The following is a 20,539-nucleotide window of genomic DNA, read 5'->3' on the forward strand; positions in this document are numbered from 1 at the left end:
AGAATATTTTCCGTGGTTTCCTTTCATTCCTTGAATTGGTTAATATACAAAAATATCCTACTCAAAATAGGAGAGTCCAAAATATTACAAAATATTCTAACCTAAATAAGAGATTACAAAATATTTACATAATCTACCAGGTTGCTATAGCTGTAGCGAAAATAAATTTTCAATGACAAAAGTAGACACATTTATTTGAGACATAAAGCGAAAAAGCAGCTGTCGTAAGATGAAATTATTTACGTAAATTATGTGAAGTCAGAGATGAACTTGATCAATTCACGGACTATAAGAAACATCGAAGGAATGGAATTGTTTAGTCAATTTGAGAAGATCAACTATGATGGTAACCCAACCTATGTGATTGGAGATCCCATGAATTAAGTTCATATGGGTAATAACAAGTCATTAGTTAATCAAGTATGCACTATTAAATTATTCCCTTCCTATGGTGTGTGAATATAGTACAGTTCTGCAAGGCAAAGTGAGGCTGAGTTATAAATTCTTAATCTATTACCATATCCTTTATAGGTGGTGTATTGCTCTGCAGCAAACACTTGATGGGTGAACCTATATGAGTGTGGAGCGGTGCTGCTGCTATGAAATTGTGATAGATTTCTAGATCACTCATGAACACCAGGATACGCGCATGGCCTCTTAGCCCAAAACCGCGATAACGACAAACATTGTGCGAGTATAATGTGATAGAATAAGACCATGGGCTTACAAAAGAATTCTTGGTTCATAGAAGTTCTAAACTTCACCAATTATATATTGTATAAGTTTAATCTTGTTTTATCTAGGTCTGGTTCATAATCTACGAGACACCAGATTCGACGCATTGTATGCATATGTGGAAACCCAACAAAACTTCTTATTTTATTTTATTCCTTAATATTCTTTTTGAGATATGTGGGGATTGTTGAAAAACTAGTTAAAATATCTCAAAAGAATTTCTATTTTCTAAAAGAGGCAATTACAATAACAACAGATTGTTGAAATATTTTTTAAGTAGTCTTAATTTGCTAACAGTTATTTAGAATCAGCTATGAAAACATCTGTCAAAAACGTTATATTGAATTAGCTTTAAATGATTTCATTTACGAGAAAATGATGGCAGAATTCAATAGTATTTTGACCAATTGAATTGGTCATTTAATTTGACTTTATGGCTCTATCTTTAAATATTATAGACGTTTTCAGATGATTGTGGTAAGATCACTTCTTTGTCTTATAATTACGTATATTATTATGTGTTCAAGAAAAGAATAATGATAGAAAAACCAAGACACAGTGATATCGAAACCCAAAAACAAATTTCTTCTTCTTATTTTCTTTTTGTTGGGTTTTATAATATTATTTAATAAATCTTTGTTGGATTCGACTTTTAATGTTGGTTTTTGATAATCTGCAAAACTACAAGAAGCTTTTAGGTGTTGGAATTGCACGTGTGTTTGGATACATTTATCTACAGGGGTGAAATATTTTTATGGACATTGTCTTAATTAACATGCCTCAAGCTATGAAATTGTTCAAAAATTCCCTACAATATTTGTAATCGAATATTCTCCGTAAGATTGCTAACATGACCATTGATCTCAAGAATTGTCTTTGAAGATGAAGGCATAAAATTCCAAATGTTTAATTAGCTTATTGCAATTTGCGAGTTTAGGAAAGGCCAATAATCACGATCAGTAGACTTCCTTTCCCATTCATTTCACATCAGCTATTTATCTTATAATGGATGAGACATTTAATGTCAGTGCATTCAATTCCAACATTTAACTCCTTGATCAGCTCAGATATAATTAAGAGAGAGACAAGTAGCCATTGACATTTTATAATTACACAACCAACATATATACAAATGTAAACATATGAATTTAATGAAGGAAAATGACCTAAAAAATTGAAGTTTTCCTCATTACAAGTTGATCAAGTAGGAACAATAATTGGGGCTGGAGGGATCCACCTCTCATTTGGTGTGACTTCCCACCCTGACTCCTTGCTATATGATACCGTAAAATGCTTTGGAGTCCAAATTTCAGATTTGAATTTTCTTTCTTTTGCAAGTTCTCTTTCTCTTTCTTCTACTATTGTCTTTGCTTGCTTTGCTTTATCCCAACTTCTACTTAGGATTGATTGACTTACTTCTGCCCATGCAACTGTTGATTCACTTGGCATAACAACCTAATAAACACAAGTAAAAACTAGTTATAATAGAACAACAAATTAATGTATTCTTGTGAGGATGTATTATTTAAATGATCTCCAAATCCGCTTACGAGACTAAGAAAATCGGAGGAGAGCCGTGGTAGATTGACGTCTCGTGTAAAGAAATCATAACGTGATGAATCATTTGAATGGATACACATAAGATTCATATAGCCGACCTTAGATCAAGATTGAGGTGTGATTGGCTGATTGGTACTCCTCGTACCAGATGTTAGTCATTTTGGCAAAATGAACTGGTTTCAAATAATTGACATTGTAGAAAACGCTTGAGAAGTCATTTATTACTTTTTCTTAAGAATCTATTCTTACGATTGCAATTAATGTAGTGTTAACTAAATGAGACGTAAAAAGAGATAAGAGAGTAGTTTAGACAAATAGCCTTATAAGTAAATTACTAAATCTTCTTTTTTAAAGGGTGTGCAAAACCGATAATTTGAATAGGAGTAGTATTTAAGTTTCTCATATTGCTTAACTTAAGAAACTATTAAAATTGTCACGACTGCAAATTTTGTTTTGCCAATAGGTTTATTGTGTGCATATTAGTCACAAAATTTCGTGGTTTTCTTTATTTTGAGCAATTTTATAACAATATCCATTTTTCTATTAGAATTGAAGAAATATACCTTTGGATCTTTGACAATAGGAGTCTTCATTCCAGACAGTGCTTCCTTTGCATTGTAAATCTCATTGACTTTTCCAGTAGTCATATCCTTAATTATAACAGTTCTGTGGACAATAAAGAAAAATAAATAAAAAAGAACCATTTAAAAAGATAGGAAAATTAGAAAAAGAAACTGTAAATAGAATATAAAGGTATGGAATTAAAGCAATGGTATAAATTTACAAAATCTTTCTTCAGCAAATTGCTTTTCTAAAACTCATATTTAAGGTCGTGTTTGGGTGGGCAAATTGTTCTGGAAAAAATTTCTGCTGGAAAACAAGTTCCTTAAAATAAGCAGAGTGACCTTTATTTTTATTTATTTATTTATTTTGACTTCATTAGTGGAAGTAGGGATAAAAGGTTTAACAAATTAAATGACATTTCACACTGATTGTCTCCTCTCAATCCTCCAACAGATCACACCCTAACCCTCATACCCACCATCCCCACCACCCCAACGCCATAGTGTTTGCGTAAATTATATACAAATTTTTTGAGGATAATGTTTTATGCTTACTTACCAAACACAAGAAAATAAGTAAGAAACCCACACATTTTTCCGTGGAAAACACTTTCCGTCATACCAAACACCCCCTAATCCTAAACCATACACATCTTTTCTTTTTCCTTTGGTGTCTGTACAAAAAATATTTAAGCATTAAATTAATGAGGAGGAGGATGGAATTAATAACTTAAAATGCACATTTACCTATCCCAATGGCCATTGATCTCACAAATTGTCTTTGAAGATGAAGGCACAAAAATCTTGCCTTTAACAGATCTATTTCCTCTGTTGCTTAAAAATGAACTGCCTCTGTAATATAAATCCGCCTGAAGACCAGTTTCTTCACACTTAAGTGTTACATTTCCAACCCAATCAACACCAGGAAATGGGAGAAGTCTGATCACTAGCTTTGGTGAGTTCATCACATAAGTTTCTTGCTTATTTAGAAGCTTCAACTCCCTTTTTCCATGCACCTCAGTTTCTACTTTTGTACCTGAGAAAAATTGAAATCAAGATAAAGTCAAAACATTTTATAACTACGTCGTTTGTCCGGACATTTTTTGACTGCTATGGTAAAATCTTGTTATGGAGAACATTTAATATTACATAACATGAAATATCGGTTGCACAGAAAACATGGCTATTATAATGAAATATTATTATAGAGAATGGTTGTTACAGAGAGGCCTGCAACGTATACAAGCAATTGTCTAGTGTATGAATCAGCCTTTTAGTAAACGTATACAAGCAACTTTCTAGTATATAAGCAATTCTATTGCTATCACACAAAACTCGAGATAGTATTTGTTTGAATTAGACATTGGGAGTGATCAGGGGCCGAGTCAGGGACTCAGGGGCATAAGGGAATTCATTTGAACCTTCTTTGCCAGAGAATTGCATTATATATACAAGGTCAAAACTGTTTTTCATATGTAGATAACAGAAGTCGAATCCTCTAATTAGCTTTTTCGTGTGTCTTACTTTCTTGTATTTTGCATCACCTTAGTGAAAAATCCGCCTCTGGGAGTGCTATTATGGCCCAACAGGGACATATAATTAATATATTGGACTAAATGAAACAAAAAAAATTTGAATGACCAATTTTGAGATGAATTATGTAAAAAGATTTCCTTATTTTTTTTTTCTTATTCCCAAAAAAAAATAAAAAGATTTCCTTAAAATTATTAAGTAGCCAAGCTATTTTTCAAAATAATTTTGCCATGGCTAAATTACACAATTAGGGAATAATTCAACTTATCAGTTATCAATTCCTTATTTATGTTAATTATGTAAAGAAAAAAGAGTTTTAAATTTATTCTTGTACTTAAGATTATACACTCTCTTAACTCTTTATGAAAGTGCATTCTTTTCATTCCCTAATTAGAGTTCAGACAAAACAAAAAAAAAAACTCTAATGTCTGTACGTACTCATTAGTTTATTAGTAAATATTCATAAATGAAATTGACAGAAAAGAATAAAGATTTGTTAAATAATTAGTACCACAGAACTTTGGGACAGCATTATGGCACCATATCATTTCAATGTTCTCCTTCTCATCAGTTGCATGAAGAGCAGTCACTGGTGGATGATGAGAGACCTAAAATTAGAAAAAACACCAAAATTAGATTTTTGAAAAATCAATTTTAATAAAAATATGTTTTTTCTTTCAATTTATGAGACAGAATATACATTTTATAAGTTGGAAAAGTGAGATTCTTTTATTAAAACTTCTTAAACTTCAAACTATTATGAGCACGTAAAATTAGTAATGTAGTGCTATTTTAATCGGGGGGAAGTGCATAGATAGCCGATTTTGGGACCCATATCTAATCTAACGACTAAGCTCATAATTTTTGTAAGTGTAGCCATTTCAGAAATGATTTCAGACAGACGGATCTGGCGATGCAAAAACTCGGATCTAAAGTTACAAATTTTATCTGAAATTTGGCGTATTGTTTGTGCAAGCAAACTTCCGCATATTGATTGGCCCAGCAGCTGTATTGCTTCAGAAATTTAGGCCATTAAGATGCAAAAAAAAAAAAAAAAAAAAATGCGCCTTAAATAGCTCTATGCAACATAGGCTGTTTCGCGAAAATTTTACATTTTCATATGATTAGAGGCAGATGCCATGGACTAAGCATTTCGGCCCGGCATAATTCTAATATAATTGGCAAGTAATTGCGCGGTTGTCCTTCAAATGGGCTGGTCTTTAATTTGTTCCCTTCAAATGAGCTGGTCTTTAATTTTATTTTATTTTCCTTTCAAAATTGAACTTATGCCTACAGGGGCATACGATCTTTAACTGCGATAGCATTACTTGTGGATATTATGATACCTAGGCCATAAATTGGAATTTGAAGCATAAAAATTAAAAACCATCACAAAATAGGGTCAAATGTGCAAATGACCCCATAATGGGCCTGACCCAACAACCCTGGCCTAATTGATTTGTGTTAGGGATCGGCCCATTAGTATTTCCTTTGAAGAATGAATATAGACAATATCAAATCCTAAGCCCAGCTGCAATAAGGCCCACCAACTCATGGGCAATGAAACATTTCCAGTATTCCCTAGATTCTTTAATATTCACGTGACAGCCTCTTAACTTTACATTAATATAAAGTATCCTAATTAAAATTTCACCATCCCACTAGCCTCCCTCAAATAAAAAGAATGAAATTACTAGTAGTATTCAGCTTTACACATTTGTAGCTAAGGTGGATTAACGAATTCCCCAATTCCAATAACTCACAAATCACTTTGTGTTTCAAAATTACTATGCAAAAAGTACTGCTAGATCTACTACTTTTCGCAGTTCAAACAATTAAAATAGAAAGGAAAACAAAAACACCCTTGCAAGTTGTTGATGATAGCACAAAGTTTACTATCTCTCGCAATTGTTATCACAAGAAACTCGTTCCTATCGTTAAAGAAAATCATGAAGGAACAACCCTTGAATATTAATAGCTCCATTGATTTGATGCCTGTTTAGTTACTTTTGTTAGAAAAATTAATGTTATCTTAAAAGGAAATGTTCATCATCCGTTTGGAACAACCTTCTTTTTCTAATTTTATTTTCTATATCTATTTATTATTTAATAATTTATTTTATAATGGTGTCAAACTATCTATTAATTAGCCAAGCAAAACCTATATATACAAAATACTTTGGAGACTTGTAGATAGAATTCCTCTAAGCCATTGTTCTTTTTCCTATCTTTTCTTGTACGGTGAGTTTGCTTTCTTGATTTTCTGGTGTTTATATTCGTGGTTTATTATTTGATGCATTTATAGAATTCTGGGGGATACGCCTAATTATCCTATTCACTGTATGGGCGAAATAACCTTAAGGACAACATCTTTGATACGCATCAAGCTAATTCTATTCTCCATAAAGTACTATTTTTACAACAACTTTAACTTCTCTTCCCAAGCTCCTCAAACTAATCTTAAATGACTATTGGGATATACCCAAAAAAAAAAAAAAAATAGCACTTCAAAAAAATATGTAAATTGCAATTCACAAATTATAATCAATTAAAAGAGAATATCTTATACCTGTTCCAAGAGGACATTAAGAGAGGCTCTAGAGACATGATGAGTCTCACCAAGGATGGGATTATAAGGAGCCACACCAAACATCAAAGGCCTCAAAGTGGATATGCTCCAAGCCACCACTGATGTCATTCTTTCAAGTGAACTCTCCCCTTTTCCACACTTGCTTAACATGTCAATGTTGAAGCAATACACTGACTCCCCATAACACTGCAGCTGTGATTTTGGGAGGTTGAATAATGGAGGTAGCTGAAATTACATTTCCCAAAAAAAAAAAAAAAAAAAAAAAGTTGTTTAATTATGAACAAATATAAACTCAACATGTTATATACATATGATGAATAATCGCTCAGTGATAAAGGAGGTAATTAAGGGTGCAGACCAGGAGGTTTGCATAAAAACAACCACCCTTAAAATAGTGCGTAATAGCTCAAAGATGGAGTGCGCTTGTACCAAAGATGAACTAGCTCAAGGGACTAGAAAACACCTTCCGTTTTTCACCCTTCATCGACCCTTGCCACCTTCAGACGGACCTTTTTAGAAGATATGGGAGTGGCTTTCTTATGATAGTAATTGAATGTTCCAATTGAGACTAATGTGTGTAATCAAAGGAGATTATTTATTTTATGCGGTTAACTTATCCACATAATGAGCGTTTGAGAATACGGGCACAAGCTTTTTCAAAATTTGAGTCGACGGTGTCTAATAGGGATACTTTATCATGTGTTCAAATGCTTAATTAGAAATAACCGTAATTTGAGTGCCTAAATGAAATATACTGACAACTTTAAGGGCTATCAATATATTCTGCCATTCTTTTATTATTATTGTAACTAGCATCATATATCTCCCGTGTGAACAACCGATTCAAATTAAATTTATAGTGACCATGCTTTTAATTTTTATTTTAGTTTTGTTTTCTGGTTAACATTTGACAATGTTCTTTTATTGATTGGATATTACTGCAATTTCAACAATCTTTAATGACACTGATTGCTATGGACTAGGTACATTATATAACTTTTTCATTTTGTGTTCCTCTTTCCTTACCAACAAATTGTTCTCGACATAATCAATTGAAGCAGATGCGTGAAGAAAAATAAAATTAAGGAACAAACTAACAAGATTGCGTGTGTTAGCTGTTAATTTCCATTTTCTTTTTCTATTTTGTGAATTGAAACAACTCAGAAGGTTATGTCCTCGTCATCATTGAAAGAGACAAATTGGAAATTACCTTCACCAATAAATATAAAAGTAACAAAAACATGAAAGTTATTGTCCTCGAAATATAATAAAATTAGAAAAACTTGAAACTAATTTAAAAATTGACAATGTAAATTATGCAATTTTTTACTTTTTGCGTATCAAAACCAAATTACTCTTTCAACTCCATCGTTACAACTTGATTACCTTAATATCTTCTAAGAGAGTTGAAAATTTTTGTTCCTTTTTTTATTTCCTTATTTTTGAAAATCAAGTGTTCTTTGACCATAGGTTTCTTTTAATTTTTTTCCTGTGTCAATTCAAAGTGGTAACTAGTCGTCCCAAAAGTTTTTGGGAGTCATGGTTTTTATGGTTTTAATTATTTATATTCTTTTAGAATTTGATGTGGATAAATTCATTACATAATATAGAGATAGTTAAATATTCCACAAAAAAAATAGATGTACCGTTTTTTCTTTTTTTTGAAAAAATGTCTTCTCATTATTACTCAAATCTAAAGCGAGTGCATCAAAAATAAAGATGGTGCGACAGACACCCATTCCATCGAATCAGAAATAGAAACAGTCATCTAGCTAAAGCGTGAGCAGTTTGATTCGTTGATTTTGTGTCTTACAATCACAAGCAAAAGAATCAAAATAAGAATTATTTGAAATATTTCCTTTTGTGTTAAATATTAGTATCAATTTTTTCTCTTATGGTGGTAAAATTTGCAAACAAGCTCTCAAAGCAGAAGCATGGTGCCCGAATATATAGGCAGTTATTTGTCAGAAAAATGGAAGTAATAATAACAATTTCATTTGAAAGAATAAATAAATTAATAGAAAAGAAAAAGATAAAAGGAAAAATAAAACTTGCCTGAATACGGGTGAGATCAGATCCTGGCCGTACACTACTGAAAAGACTTAAGATGCGTTGGAGCAGATTAGGAGCTCTGTAATCAGCATCATCTGATTCCCCCTCCAATGATAATGGTGCTGTTAGAATAACTTTTGGCCCCACCTCTTCTTCTGTAATCTGCACCCAAACATACCAAACCAATAGTATCTCTACTTGTGTTGTCGTTTTTGTTGGATGTGCGAATAAAATCTCATATTAAAAATTAATAAAATAGTGAAACTGGTATGAGACCGTTATGGGAAAATCGTGCGGGAATAGTACAAAAGCTTAATAATATCACACAATATAAGAATATCTTTAGGTTGACGTAGCCAACGATTAGTATCAGACTCAATGATTTGGCGAAATGAGTATCGAGATGACAAATTAAAGTGATGGTGTGAGACTCAACTTAATCTTATTTGCCCAACTACTAAAATAACAAGAATTATGATGGACAAATTTTATAGCTAAACAGTATAATACATTGTTAACCCTATTATTCGACGGATTATTAAAGACATATTATCAAATAGCTACGAGCAATGTAGCAACAGAATAGCGTTCGGTTTACTACCTTTACCCGTAGCTTAAAGACGCATAGACAAAAAGAAAAATTTTAGGCATGGCCACAGATACCCGATTGATGTGGGTAGCCCATAGTGAATCTCCAAATAAGCCCAAGAATTAATGTGATGGATCATGTAGAGAGGAGATCGTTGGTATATGAACAAAGTCCCTCGTTGGAAGTTAATAATAATAATAATAATAATAATAATAATAATAAAAAAATACATATAAGGTGCAATAATACTACTTTTAATGGTGTGGTACTATAGAAAAAGATCTTGCGCTTAATTTTTATTCTAGTATAAAATTATGGTAAACTACGCTTGCTATAGTATATTCTAGATTTAAAAAAGAAATTGTTTTTCCAAACTTAAACTATGTTGTGTAGCATTCGAAGGAGGACATTAGTGCAAGTACTCTCCACAAAGAAAAAGCCCAAACACGAAACAGGAGAAAAATGTAACAAAATGCCAAATAGAGAAGATCAGAAATATAGAGCAAGTATTAGGATCTTTCCTACTTTGTTTGCATCTCAATTTACTTTACCACTATCAACAACTCCACCATAAAGGATCATTAATGCCTAACCAAAAGGTAAAGTCAAATCAATTAGGTCACAAACAATGAAACAAGAATAATTGCTCTTGAATTTAGTAAGAAGATATATCTCAGAGATAAAAACAAGAAACATTCTTGTAGCCGCAAGAAGAAATCACTTTTGTTTATTGAGTTTAATTTCTATATACGGACAATTAATAAAGAAAATTATAGTGACAGATAACTTTGATTAATAAATAACAAAAATATGTTGTTAATTTTATTTAACGACGGATTAGTGAATTATTCAAAGAAATTATTTAACGACGGATTAGTGAATTATTCAAAGAAATTCTATTAGTTACGGGTTGTTTTACGTCAGACTAGCGACGGACTTTGTAGTTAAATCATGACTTTTTCTGTAGTGAGTGTAGAAATTATGTCATCTAAATGATATTGGCATTGTACGTTGATACAAGAAGTTAGACTAATAACCTAAAAAAATAAGATAATTTATTTGTTATTATAGGTTAAAATACAATGAAAACGTAAAAATATTTCACGCATTAGTTAAAAAAAATTTCAAATTCAAGTTTCAAACTTTCTAAGCTGAATAATACAACTAGGCTAACTGTGCCAGCTCTGCCGAAAGATAACCAATCATGTCCAAAAAGTCATTAGCAGAAGAGCTAGATTGCTGGAGAAATATCCACAAAAAAAGCAACCTAAATTTAAATATCACTAACTTCGAGTAGAGATTAAACAAAACATTAATTAGTACTGAGCTTAGTATTAGTGTTGTTATCCAATCATAAATCATTCCAATTGAATACTTTATAATTTAAGCATATTATATATTGGCCTTTAATTTAGTAATTGTACCGTACTCTATAATAATATTCTGTTCTGGCTCCATCGACCCGTTATTATCAATCATTACAACATATTTTTTTCTTGAAAACTAATAGCATAAAAAATAACTGTAACTATGTGTTCCAATTAATACCATGAATTTATTTAATATCCAATGGCATCAAAAGTATGTCTTCGTTTTAAACTGAATACTGCGCTTATTCTATAAAGCTTTGTGAACACTCTTTAAGGGTGTGTTTAATACGAAGGAAAATGTTTTCCTAGAAAATATTTATTGGAAAACAAGTATATGATTTTTACTTGTTTCTAGTGTTCGGTAAGTACTAATGAAAAAAGTTATTATTCCGAGATCATTTATATGTAATCTAGCAAAATACTATTGGGGGTGGGATGGAGCGGGGAGTGGGGGTTGAGGGTGTTGGGCGGGTGGGAAGGAGACAATAAACTTGGAATGTCATATATAAAATTTATTTTCCTACTTTCATTAGGAAAGTCATTTTCCTCATTATTAAGGAATTTGTTTTCTTAGAGGAAATGTTTTTTAAAATATTTTGATAAATCAAACATCAAAAAAATAGAAAATATTTTTTAAACACATCCTAAATATGAGCTTTTTTGTCAAGTTGGTTAACGGTTCAGCTATTTTAAACCATTTACTCACCGCCAAATAAAGAGAAGAAAAAAAAAAGAGACAAGCGATTAAAGGATATCAAAAAGGGTATCAAACTTTTTTCTTCAAAAAAGTAAATAAAAAACCGCAAAACAAGAAAAAGTTGAAACAAGAAGTGGGGAACTAAGACGTGCACCAAAAAGAACCCATCAAAAGGAGGAAAAAAAAAAAAGCTATTCACACTTTCAGTTGCAAAATTCCAATAATGTATTTTGGTTTAATTTAACTTTGTAAAAACTCTAATTATTATCTTTAAACATTAATCGATAACGTCGTAGAGGAAGCTAGGAAAAGTCACTATGAAAAAATAAGAATTAGTTACCAACTTCTTCTTTAAGACACTCGTTCTTAGCTAATAATATTTTTTTTGTGATAATATGTTGCAAATCGTTGCTAAATAGGATTAGCCACAAATTTTTTATTTAGCTATAGAATTTGTCCATCACTAATTCCTACTCTCTTAAAAGGGCATAATACATAAACAAACTCTTAAAATTGGCCTCAGCTGGCAAATATGTCCTCCAACTTTGGGTATGCACAGTTAGATATCTCAACTTGTCTCCCTTTTGTCAGTTGAACACTCCAACTAACAAAATGATTATCTAGACACCTCCAAAATTTATGCATCATGTCAGCATTTGTGTTTACATGTTCAACTTTATACAAGCTGAGGAGGCGCTTATGCACACCCAAAATTGGAAGACATACTTATCAGTTGAGTTTGAAAGTTTGTTTATGTATTATGCCTTCTTAATACTGAATACGAACAATCTATGAACACTCGTTTAAGAGGACTGTAATTTAAAATTTATGGGTGTTATATTAATTTAAGTCAATAGACAATAGTAGTAATATTTAGGCTCACACTCAGAAGCCACGTGAACTCACAATTTTTAAGCTAAGGTCCGCCCGTATCTGATGAAAGCAATTTTATGACAATACTTAATAAAATATTTTAGAAAAAAATTAAGGCCTGTGTTTAAGACGTGATTCCTACTAATTACTTATGTAGTGTGTATTATAGCTTAACTGCAAAGAAAGAGAAAAAGGAAAAATAAAAAAGAAGATATTTATGAATGATTGAGATTATACCAACTTTTCTTGGAACCTTTTATTAATATTCTTTAGCAAGAATGATTCGTCCAAAAATGAAAAATAATCATAACACAAAGTATATATCTTTAAAGTCATATCCTAATAATTATACTATGTGTTCACATATGTATATTCGCCGGAAAACTAACTTGATTTTCAATAATATATACTAGCTCCGGCGTATGTTATTTAACAAAGAAATGGTTCTTTAATCAGAGAAAAACTTCAAAAAAATCCTCTGGGTGAAAAGTCAAGAAATACACACACGGCACACAAAAAAAAAAAAAAAAAAAAAAAAAAAAAATTGAATCTAATTAGGCTAATTTAGAGTTAGAGAATACGAGATAGGGAAAATGGATTCTTTCGTATCTTGATTCAGGTTTTGAAAAAAAAAAAAACATTCGTCGAAGAAACAAAATAAGAAACAACAGTCACATTCCAGTAAACATTCTGATTTTAAATAGAACAGTGTTAAGAAAGCAATCTATTTAAAGAGAGAAAAACAAGAAGAAATACCATTGAAGATGACACAAAGCTGATGATAAATCCAGTTGAGTGAGAGATTCTTGTGCAGAGAGATAGAGAGAAAGAAGAGAAATGATGTGTGTATTAAATTTATATGAGAGGAATGGTGATGTGAATAACAAAGCAAAAGATGGTTTATATATATACAAAATATATGGGTTTTGGACTGCAGGCTACGCGGCTGAAAATGTTCTTTTCTACTGTCCTCTTCTCTTTTAGAATGTTTTAATGTTCTTTTTTCCTAGTTTTCTTTCTTTTTTCTTCTTTGGAGGGGGAGGGGCTATGTGCTTTTCTTTTATCTTTTTTTTTCAGATTTGTTTTTTGATTTGCTTTTCCAAAGTTGCAACAGAGTAATTTTAGATGTTTGGACATAAAAAATGTGATATTTGAAGAAAAAAAGTTGAAAAAAAAAATTAAAAAAATGAAGGTGTATTTAGAGCTTACTGAGAACATGACCGTTTCGCAGATCTTATAAGCATATCAATAGTAAGCACTATTCCCCGTAATTTTTGGTGGCGGATTAGGATAGTAGAGTTTCTTTTCTCTGTAAGTAGTTGCTTTCCTTTTATTTAAGAGTTGAGTGTCGTCTCGTTGTCGCATGGGATAGGGTTATCCTAGCACGCATATCAATAGTATTAGCACTATTCCTGTAATTTTTGGTCCCTTGATTTTTATTAGTGAAAAAATTTCACTACTTGTTGTTTATTGTATGTCAATTATTGCTTTAATCTGTTGCATGACATGTATCAAGAAGTGATCAATCTAAGTTTATTATTTCTCATGATAAAATTAATAATATTATAAATAATGCTTTATGTTGTTTCCCCTTTTATTTAAGATATCGTCGTTATTTCGTTTTTCATTTATTTAACTTTATTATTATTAAGTCAAAATAATTATGATATGCAATTACTCCTTTTCTCGGCTTTCTAAATTATGATATGTGCCTCTACCCACCAAGTAGTGGTTAGCTTTTTTCTTATATTTTTTCTAAATTACCCAAGACCCAAATTATCATGACTTAGAGCCCATTGGGCATAAGTTGTTGTTGTTTTTGCTATTACCATATATTTGCATGCTTAAAATGAAGGTGTACTTAGACATGAATTTAATTTGGAAACAGGAGAAGTTTTATGAGTGAAAAAAAAAATTCACTTTAAAAAAATGGTCAAAATCACTTTTCAAATTTGTGCAATTTTTGTTTTTCTCTAGCGGAATTAGAGTTTCTCTTCAATATATTCAAATGTTGCATGACATGTATCAAGAAGTGATCAATCTAAGAAAAATATAAATTTATTATTTGATCATGATAAACTAATAATATTATAAATAATTTCAGAGACTTCTCTTCATATTTGGTGTTATCACACTAACCTTACTTATGATTTTTAATATTACGCTCACATCTCTTATTTTGACTTCTTTGTAACATTTATTTAACTTTATTATTATTAAAGTCATTAATTTTTATCTCCTTCAACTAAATTATTTCAAGAAATATGACCAATTCTTTCTCCATTAACACACACACATTCAATCCACTTTCTAAATTAACACACACACATTCAACTCATTTTCTTCCTCATTAACACACACACATTCAACCCATGTTCTTCCTCCATTAACACACACAACCTTTCATCAATCATAAATATTTTTTCAAGAAATCAACCAACTCATTTTCTTCATCCATTAACACACACATTCAACCATTTTCTTCATCCATTAACACACACACATATTCAACCCATTTTCTTCCTCCATTAACACACGTACATATTCAACCCATTTTCTTGTTTAACACACACACGCATTATATTTTTTTCTAAATTAACACACTTGAATTATAAATTATCATGACTTATATACTTGAATCAACCAACTTCATGTAGTTTCCTATTCACATACATTCAAATTATATTTTTAACACACAACTTGAAAAATCAATGTTGAAATTTAAGGAAATCAACCTATTTGGGTTCAAGAATTTCTCTTCCAGTTCGCTTCTTTTTTAAAATACACCAAGTTTCGACCTCGTGATTCTAAAAAGGGTAGGGAGAGAAGGAAACGTGAGACCTAAAGGAGCGGAGAGAAGAGACGAAGGAGTAAAGATTGGGGTTTAACCCGCAACTAATTCTTTGAATTCAACCGTTAAGATTCGTTCCATCTTTAAACATCATCATTTCTTCTATTTGCTTCATATAATATTCAATACAACTCAATACTTCGATAACTCTTTTGATACTATAAAAATCAAGCAAGTTGCCTGATTGAGTACTAAATTAATTAGCAAATACTTGTACTAATATATCGAGTAGGTGAAAGGAAAATGGAAGACATTTGGGAACAATTAGTAAACGTAATCGTCGCTTAAGTTGTATGGATGAAGTTCTTACACCGTACCAAAGCCAAAATGGAAGTTTTAATTAGTGAAACATTTTCTATATATGTGTCATGATTTCATTTCTGAAAGTTAAATTCCACGGTAATCTGGAGAGGAATAATTAATTGCCACACACCATGCGATCATGTTTAAAAAGAAATGCTGCTAGAGATTTTGCTCGTGGATTTGAAAGAAATTATTTTTAAAAAGAATTTTAAACTTTTCAGAAAAAATTACACAAATAAAGATTACCAAACATATTTTCTTTCCCTGTTATTAATTAGAACAATAAAGTATTAGGAAGAACAAATTGGTCAAATTAAAATTAATTTATATTAGTAATAAATAATTTAAACTATTTACAAAAAAAATTAAAATAAAGAAGGTTAACGTAATATCATAAGCCACAAGAAATATTGGTGTTATGAAGCCAAACTTAGAGGAAGGTTCTCTAAAATTATTGATATATATTATTATTTTGTTATATTTCTTAGCTATAATATATTTACATAATTTGATGCATATGAATTAGGAGTGAAGAGTGGGTGAGGGGCAAAAAAGAACTTTGCTTTAAACGTGATTTGCTTTTGCAATTTTCCATTCGGAAGGGCTCGAATCCGAGACTCTTGTTTAAGGGTGTGATATGACTCCAAAAAGCTTAAGACCTTTTACTCGCAGCCAAGCAAGGGAACTCCAAATACTACATCCATGTTCATGAAGAGAGGAGCATTGGAAGAGCTTGAAGAGAAGACATTAAGAGTATACAATGTTTGGATGATAGCTTGGGAGGATATTGAAGAGGAAGACACAAGAAAAGAGGCCACTGCACAAAGTGGCTAAATGTGCAATTGGCGTGAGAAGGCCCATGTACTTATCCGCAAAGGCCACTTTTGGGCCTTTGTTGTAAAAGGAAGACTGTAAATAGTTCCCTTAGTCTTATTTCATCTTTAGCTTGAATTTTGATGAAAACCTATTTTGGTGAAATTATAGTTTGTTTGGCAGAGTATCTTAGTAGCTTAATTAGTTGAGTGTAATTAGTTAAGAGTGTGATTTCTTAGTTGTTGAACAACCAATTGTCCTTGAAATTCATATTGAATTACTCACTTTGTGGAATCAAATTGTGTAATTCTTTGTTGAGTTTCAATTAACTTTGGTGCTCTTTAGTTGAGGTTAGTGAGAGTATTTGGGTTCTTTCTCCAAGTTTGCTCATTCATTCAATCCAAATTGTGTCTAGTTTCTATCTTAATTTTTGCAATTTATTTCTTGTTGATTCCCAAGAGTTTCCCTTTCGGAATCCTATCATTTGGTATCAGAGCAAAGGTAAAAGAATTGTTCCACCAATTCTTCATCATTAATTCAACAAAAAAGTTCAACAAAAAAAAAGTTGAAAAATTCAAAAATTTGAAACCCCAAAAAATTATTATTGTTTGTTGGATTTGAGGGTAGAATTGAGTTTGTTATCATTGGAAACCCCTAAATCCGAATTTTCAAGTTGTTTGGAGGTGTTTGGAAGGATCCACCATTGAAGGACCTACAAAGCTTGAAGAACACAAATTGGATTTTGTTGATTGGGAGCTTATTTGCATCTAATTCGTATTGGGCTTTGTTCTACAAGTCAAGAGGAGTTCAGATCCAAAAGTTGAAGCCAATTAGAGTAGAAATTGAGGTACTTAGTAGGCGTTTGGCCATAGAAACCAAAAAAAAAAAAAAAAAACACTTTTTTGGGAATTTTGGAGTTGGAGCTAGAGTTGTGTTTGGCCATAGTTTTTCAAACTGTATTTTTGTTGAAATGCAGTTGTTTTGGTTGTGAAAAAAGTAAATTTTTTTTGAAAAACAAGTTTTCTTGTTTTTAAATTCTGACCGAATACAACTTCCGTTGTATTTGAAATTTCATATTAAACGTTGATTCGAAAAAAAGTGAAAAAAAATTCCGGAATAAAGTGAATAATTCTTGCCAAACGGGGCTCTTAGCAAATTGGGTGTTCTTAGTGTTCTTGAGCAATCCTCAAACCTTCATAAGGAAGAAGACACCCAAAGAGGCCATTTGGTCCAAAATATTTCAAGTCAAGTTGAGGAAAAATGTTATTCTACCTCAAAAGGGTAAATAAAAGGTTGAGTAGGCCTAAAGAATTGTAAAATCTAGCACAAATTCCAAGAAAAATGAGGTACAAGTCGAATCCACTGAAGGGTTGTACGCCACCTTTTACGGGTCGTACATAATTGTACTGGACCGTACAAAGCAACCGTATCAGGCAAAAAGAAAACTGAGGGTTCTGTTTTTGGTATCGAGATACTGTTTATCAAAATACGGATCGTACATTTTTGTAAGGATTGTATAATTCCAAATACTCCACCTTATACGTTGAATACATACCGTACTTCTCCACCATATAATGTATACATCCCGTATTTTTCCAAAGCTTCAACTGTACATTGAGGTCGTATAAAAGTGGTTAGACCGTATAAGTGTAAGTGGTCCGCCGTATAAAGCATCTACGGGCCGTACATCATATGGTAATCGTATTTTGATTCGGGTTTAAGTTTTTTTACTTCTAGTTCACTTCTTTGATTCTCTAAACTAATTAACAACGAGTAATCGTTCTTACTTGATTGTTAACTATTTCCTGAGTCCCACTTCTTTTCGTGCTAATTCTTCTTCAGTTTTTCCGTTTATCTCATTGAAAGTTTATTGGCTCAAGTCCGCTTGTTTTGGGTCGTCCGTCTTTTGTTAAACAAGAATCTATTCCTCCACTTAGGATTAGTAAACTTGTGAATTGATTGGACGATGGTTCTTTACCAACTTCGAAAGTGCACTAGAGCAAGGTGAGTAGTGAGTTCAAATATGAGAGACGTGAGGAGCTTTTACCACTAATATCATTTGCTAGTTTTGTAGGTACTAATGTCTGACAAAAATCATGAACGAACTTTTTTTTTTTTTTTTTTTTTTTTTTTGGATGCGATAAAAATTGTGAACTCTATGGATATGATCACTCGGCAATTGGTGCAGAGTTGACAACGGAAATGGGAGGGATGAAGGATAGGTTAGGAAGTTTGATGGCTAAGGTGGTGCAAGTAGAGACCTCAAGTAAAGTGGGCACTCCTCATTCTCAAGTTGAACGAGATACAAGTAAGAACCTGGGAACAACTCCAACCATTACACCCGGGGAAGCATATGCATTATGCTTTCCCTACACCACCAACTCACCTACCTAAAAGACTCCAAAACCACAACAACCCACCTTCAAAAACATCAATCCCCAAAACTACCCCCCAAATGTACCGAACACCTTAAGATGAGCCAATACCACAAAGAACTCCACAAAATGTTCCCCAAGAACCTCAACAAGATCCTTTCCAAAAACCAATTTCAAAACCCGTTGTTTGATGAAGAGGTTGAAAAGATTCAACAAGAAATATGGTGGGATGAACGGGTTATAGAAGAAGGTGTGAGACAACAGCCAATCGTGTTAGAGGAACACATGGAGGCTTTAGGAGATTTCAAGGGCATGAGGCTAGATTCCAAGGTCATGAAGACCGAGGAAAGTTCTAAGGTCATGAAGACCGAGGAAGATGGAAAGGATATGAAGAGCGTGGAGATAATGATTGTAATTTGAATACCATTAAGGTGACACTTCCCAAGTTCAAATGTAGTAGTGATCCGAAAAAATTCCTTGAATACAAGTTGCAAAGTGTAAGGATTTTCCTCACTAACAATGTGTCGGAAGCTTTGAAGGCGAGGTATGCCCACACTCAATTTGAGGGATACATATCGACTTGGTGGTAATCCAAAAAGCCAGATAGGGCTCAACAACATATATTTGATCTACCTACTTGGAAAGAATTGGTTGAGCTCATGGAAACAAGGTATGTACCTCCCAACTACTATCAAGAAGTGCTTAAGAAGATGTATATGTTGAAACAAGGCAACAAGAGTGTTGAAGAGTACATCGATAAGTTCGAGAACTTGTGGATGAAATCCAAGATTGAGGAGCATGTGAACTACACTCTAATAAGGTTTGTGGCTAATTTGAATCTTGAGATCTCCAAACCCATGAGACTATAAACTTATAGGAGTGTAGAGGAAGCTTTCTATGATACTTCCAAGGTGGAAGCCAACTTGAAAGATGAAAGGTTGTACAAGGCAAAGGTTACTTCATCTTCATCTTGGAGCAGAGGTAAAGATAATTGAAAATCATCATCTACCTAGGAAAAGCCCAATGCCACTATTCAAACCCCTCAATACAAGGCCTACTACAAAGCCAAGGTGGACGACAAGACAAAAGAGGAAATAATAATGCTAAAACTATCTTTCCTAGTCCTTCTACCGTCTAATGCTTTAAATGTCAAGGTAGAGGGCATATTGCAAGTGAATGCCCTAATAGGAGATTAATTGTGGTCCCATGTGATAGGTACCATACTGATGAAAAAGAGGAGGGTAGAGTTAACTAGGGCTATGAGGGAGAAAAAAGAAAGCATGCGGGAGATTCCAAGAGTGATGAGGAACAAAGAATGGATGAGATAGTAGACTTTGCTATGGTAGTACGAAGGAGCCAAGGTTGCCGATTATAGGGAAGAGCAGTCAAAAGAGAACATTCCATGGTAGGTCAAAATGGGGGTAAATTATGTTCGTTTGCCCCCTTGACCTTTGTTGATTGTTCCCTCCCAAAAAACGTTTTCCAAAAAAGATGACTCCCCTTTTGTTTATCTCCTAGGGTTTTAAAATCATACATTCGAATAACCTACCCTGAATGTTTTGGTGTTCTATTGTGGAAATTTTGACTATTAATATTCTTTTTACACCTTGAAGATGCTCCTATTTGGTTTTTGCA

The 20,539-nt window shown here is 32.4% G+C and overlaps 1 protein-coding gene across 1 annotated transcript; it reads right to left on the reverse strand.

Annotated features, from left to right (window-relative positions):
* Positions 1 to 1,808: 1,808 nt before the first annotated feature.
* On the reverse strand, positions 1,809 to 13,495 carry LOC132040373 (oxysterol-binding protein-related protein 4B-like). Its single transcript, XM_059431007.1, has 7 exons — positions 13,319 to 13,495; positions 9,037 to 9,195; positions 6,961 to 7,206; positions 4,903 to 4,999; positions 3,606 to 3,894; positions 2,859 to 2,961; positions 1,809 to 2,190 (listed from the first exon to the last, which is right to left on the reverse strand). The coding sequence occupies exons 1-7, from the start codon at positions 13,319 to 13,321 to the stop codon at positions 1,936 to 1,938; spliced, it is 1,152 nt and encodes a 383-aa protein (XP_059286990.1). The 5' UTR covers positions 13,322 to 13,495; the 3' UTR covers positions 1,809 to 1,935.
* Positions 13,496 to 20,539: the final 7,044 nt, after the last annotated feature.

This window comes from Lycium ferocissimum, chromosome 12 (assembly GCF_029784015.1).
Source record: "Lycium ferocissimum isolate CSIRO_LF1 chromosome 12, AGI_CSIRO_Lferr_CH_V1, whole genome shotgun sequence".
NCBI lineage: Eukaryota > Viridiplantae > Streptophyta > Magnoliopsida > Solanales > Solanaceae > Lycium > Lycium ferocissimum.

Bases quoted from the DNA above. Each gene is read 5' to 3' on its own strand.
- LOC132040373 (XM_059431007.1), bottom strand. The intron at 2,962-3,605 runs GTAAATGTGCAT...TATTGTCCACAG, and splicing joins ATCAATGGCCATTGGGATAG to AACTGTTATAATTAAGGATA. The intron at 2,191-2,858 runs GTATATTTCTTC...TGTGTTTATTAG, and splicing joins CTATTGTCAAAGATCCAAAG to GTTGTTATGCCAAGTGAATC.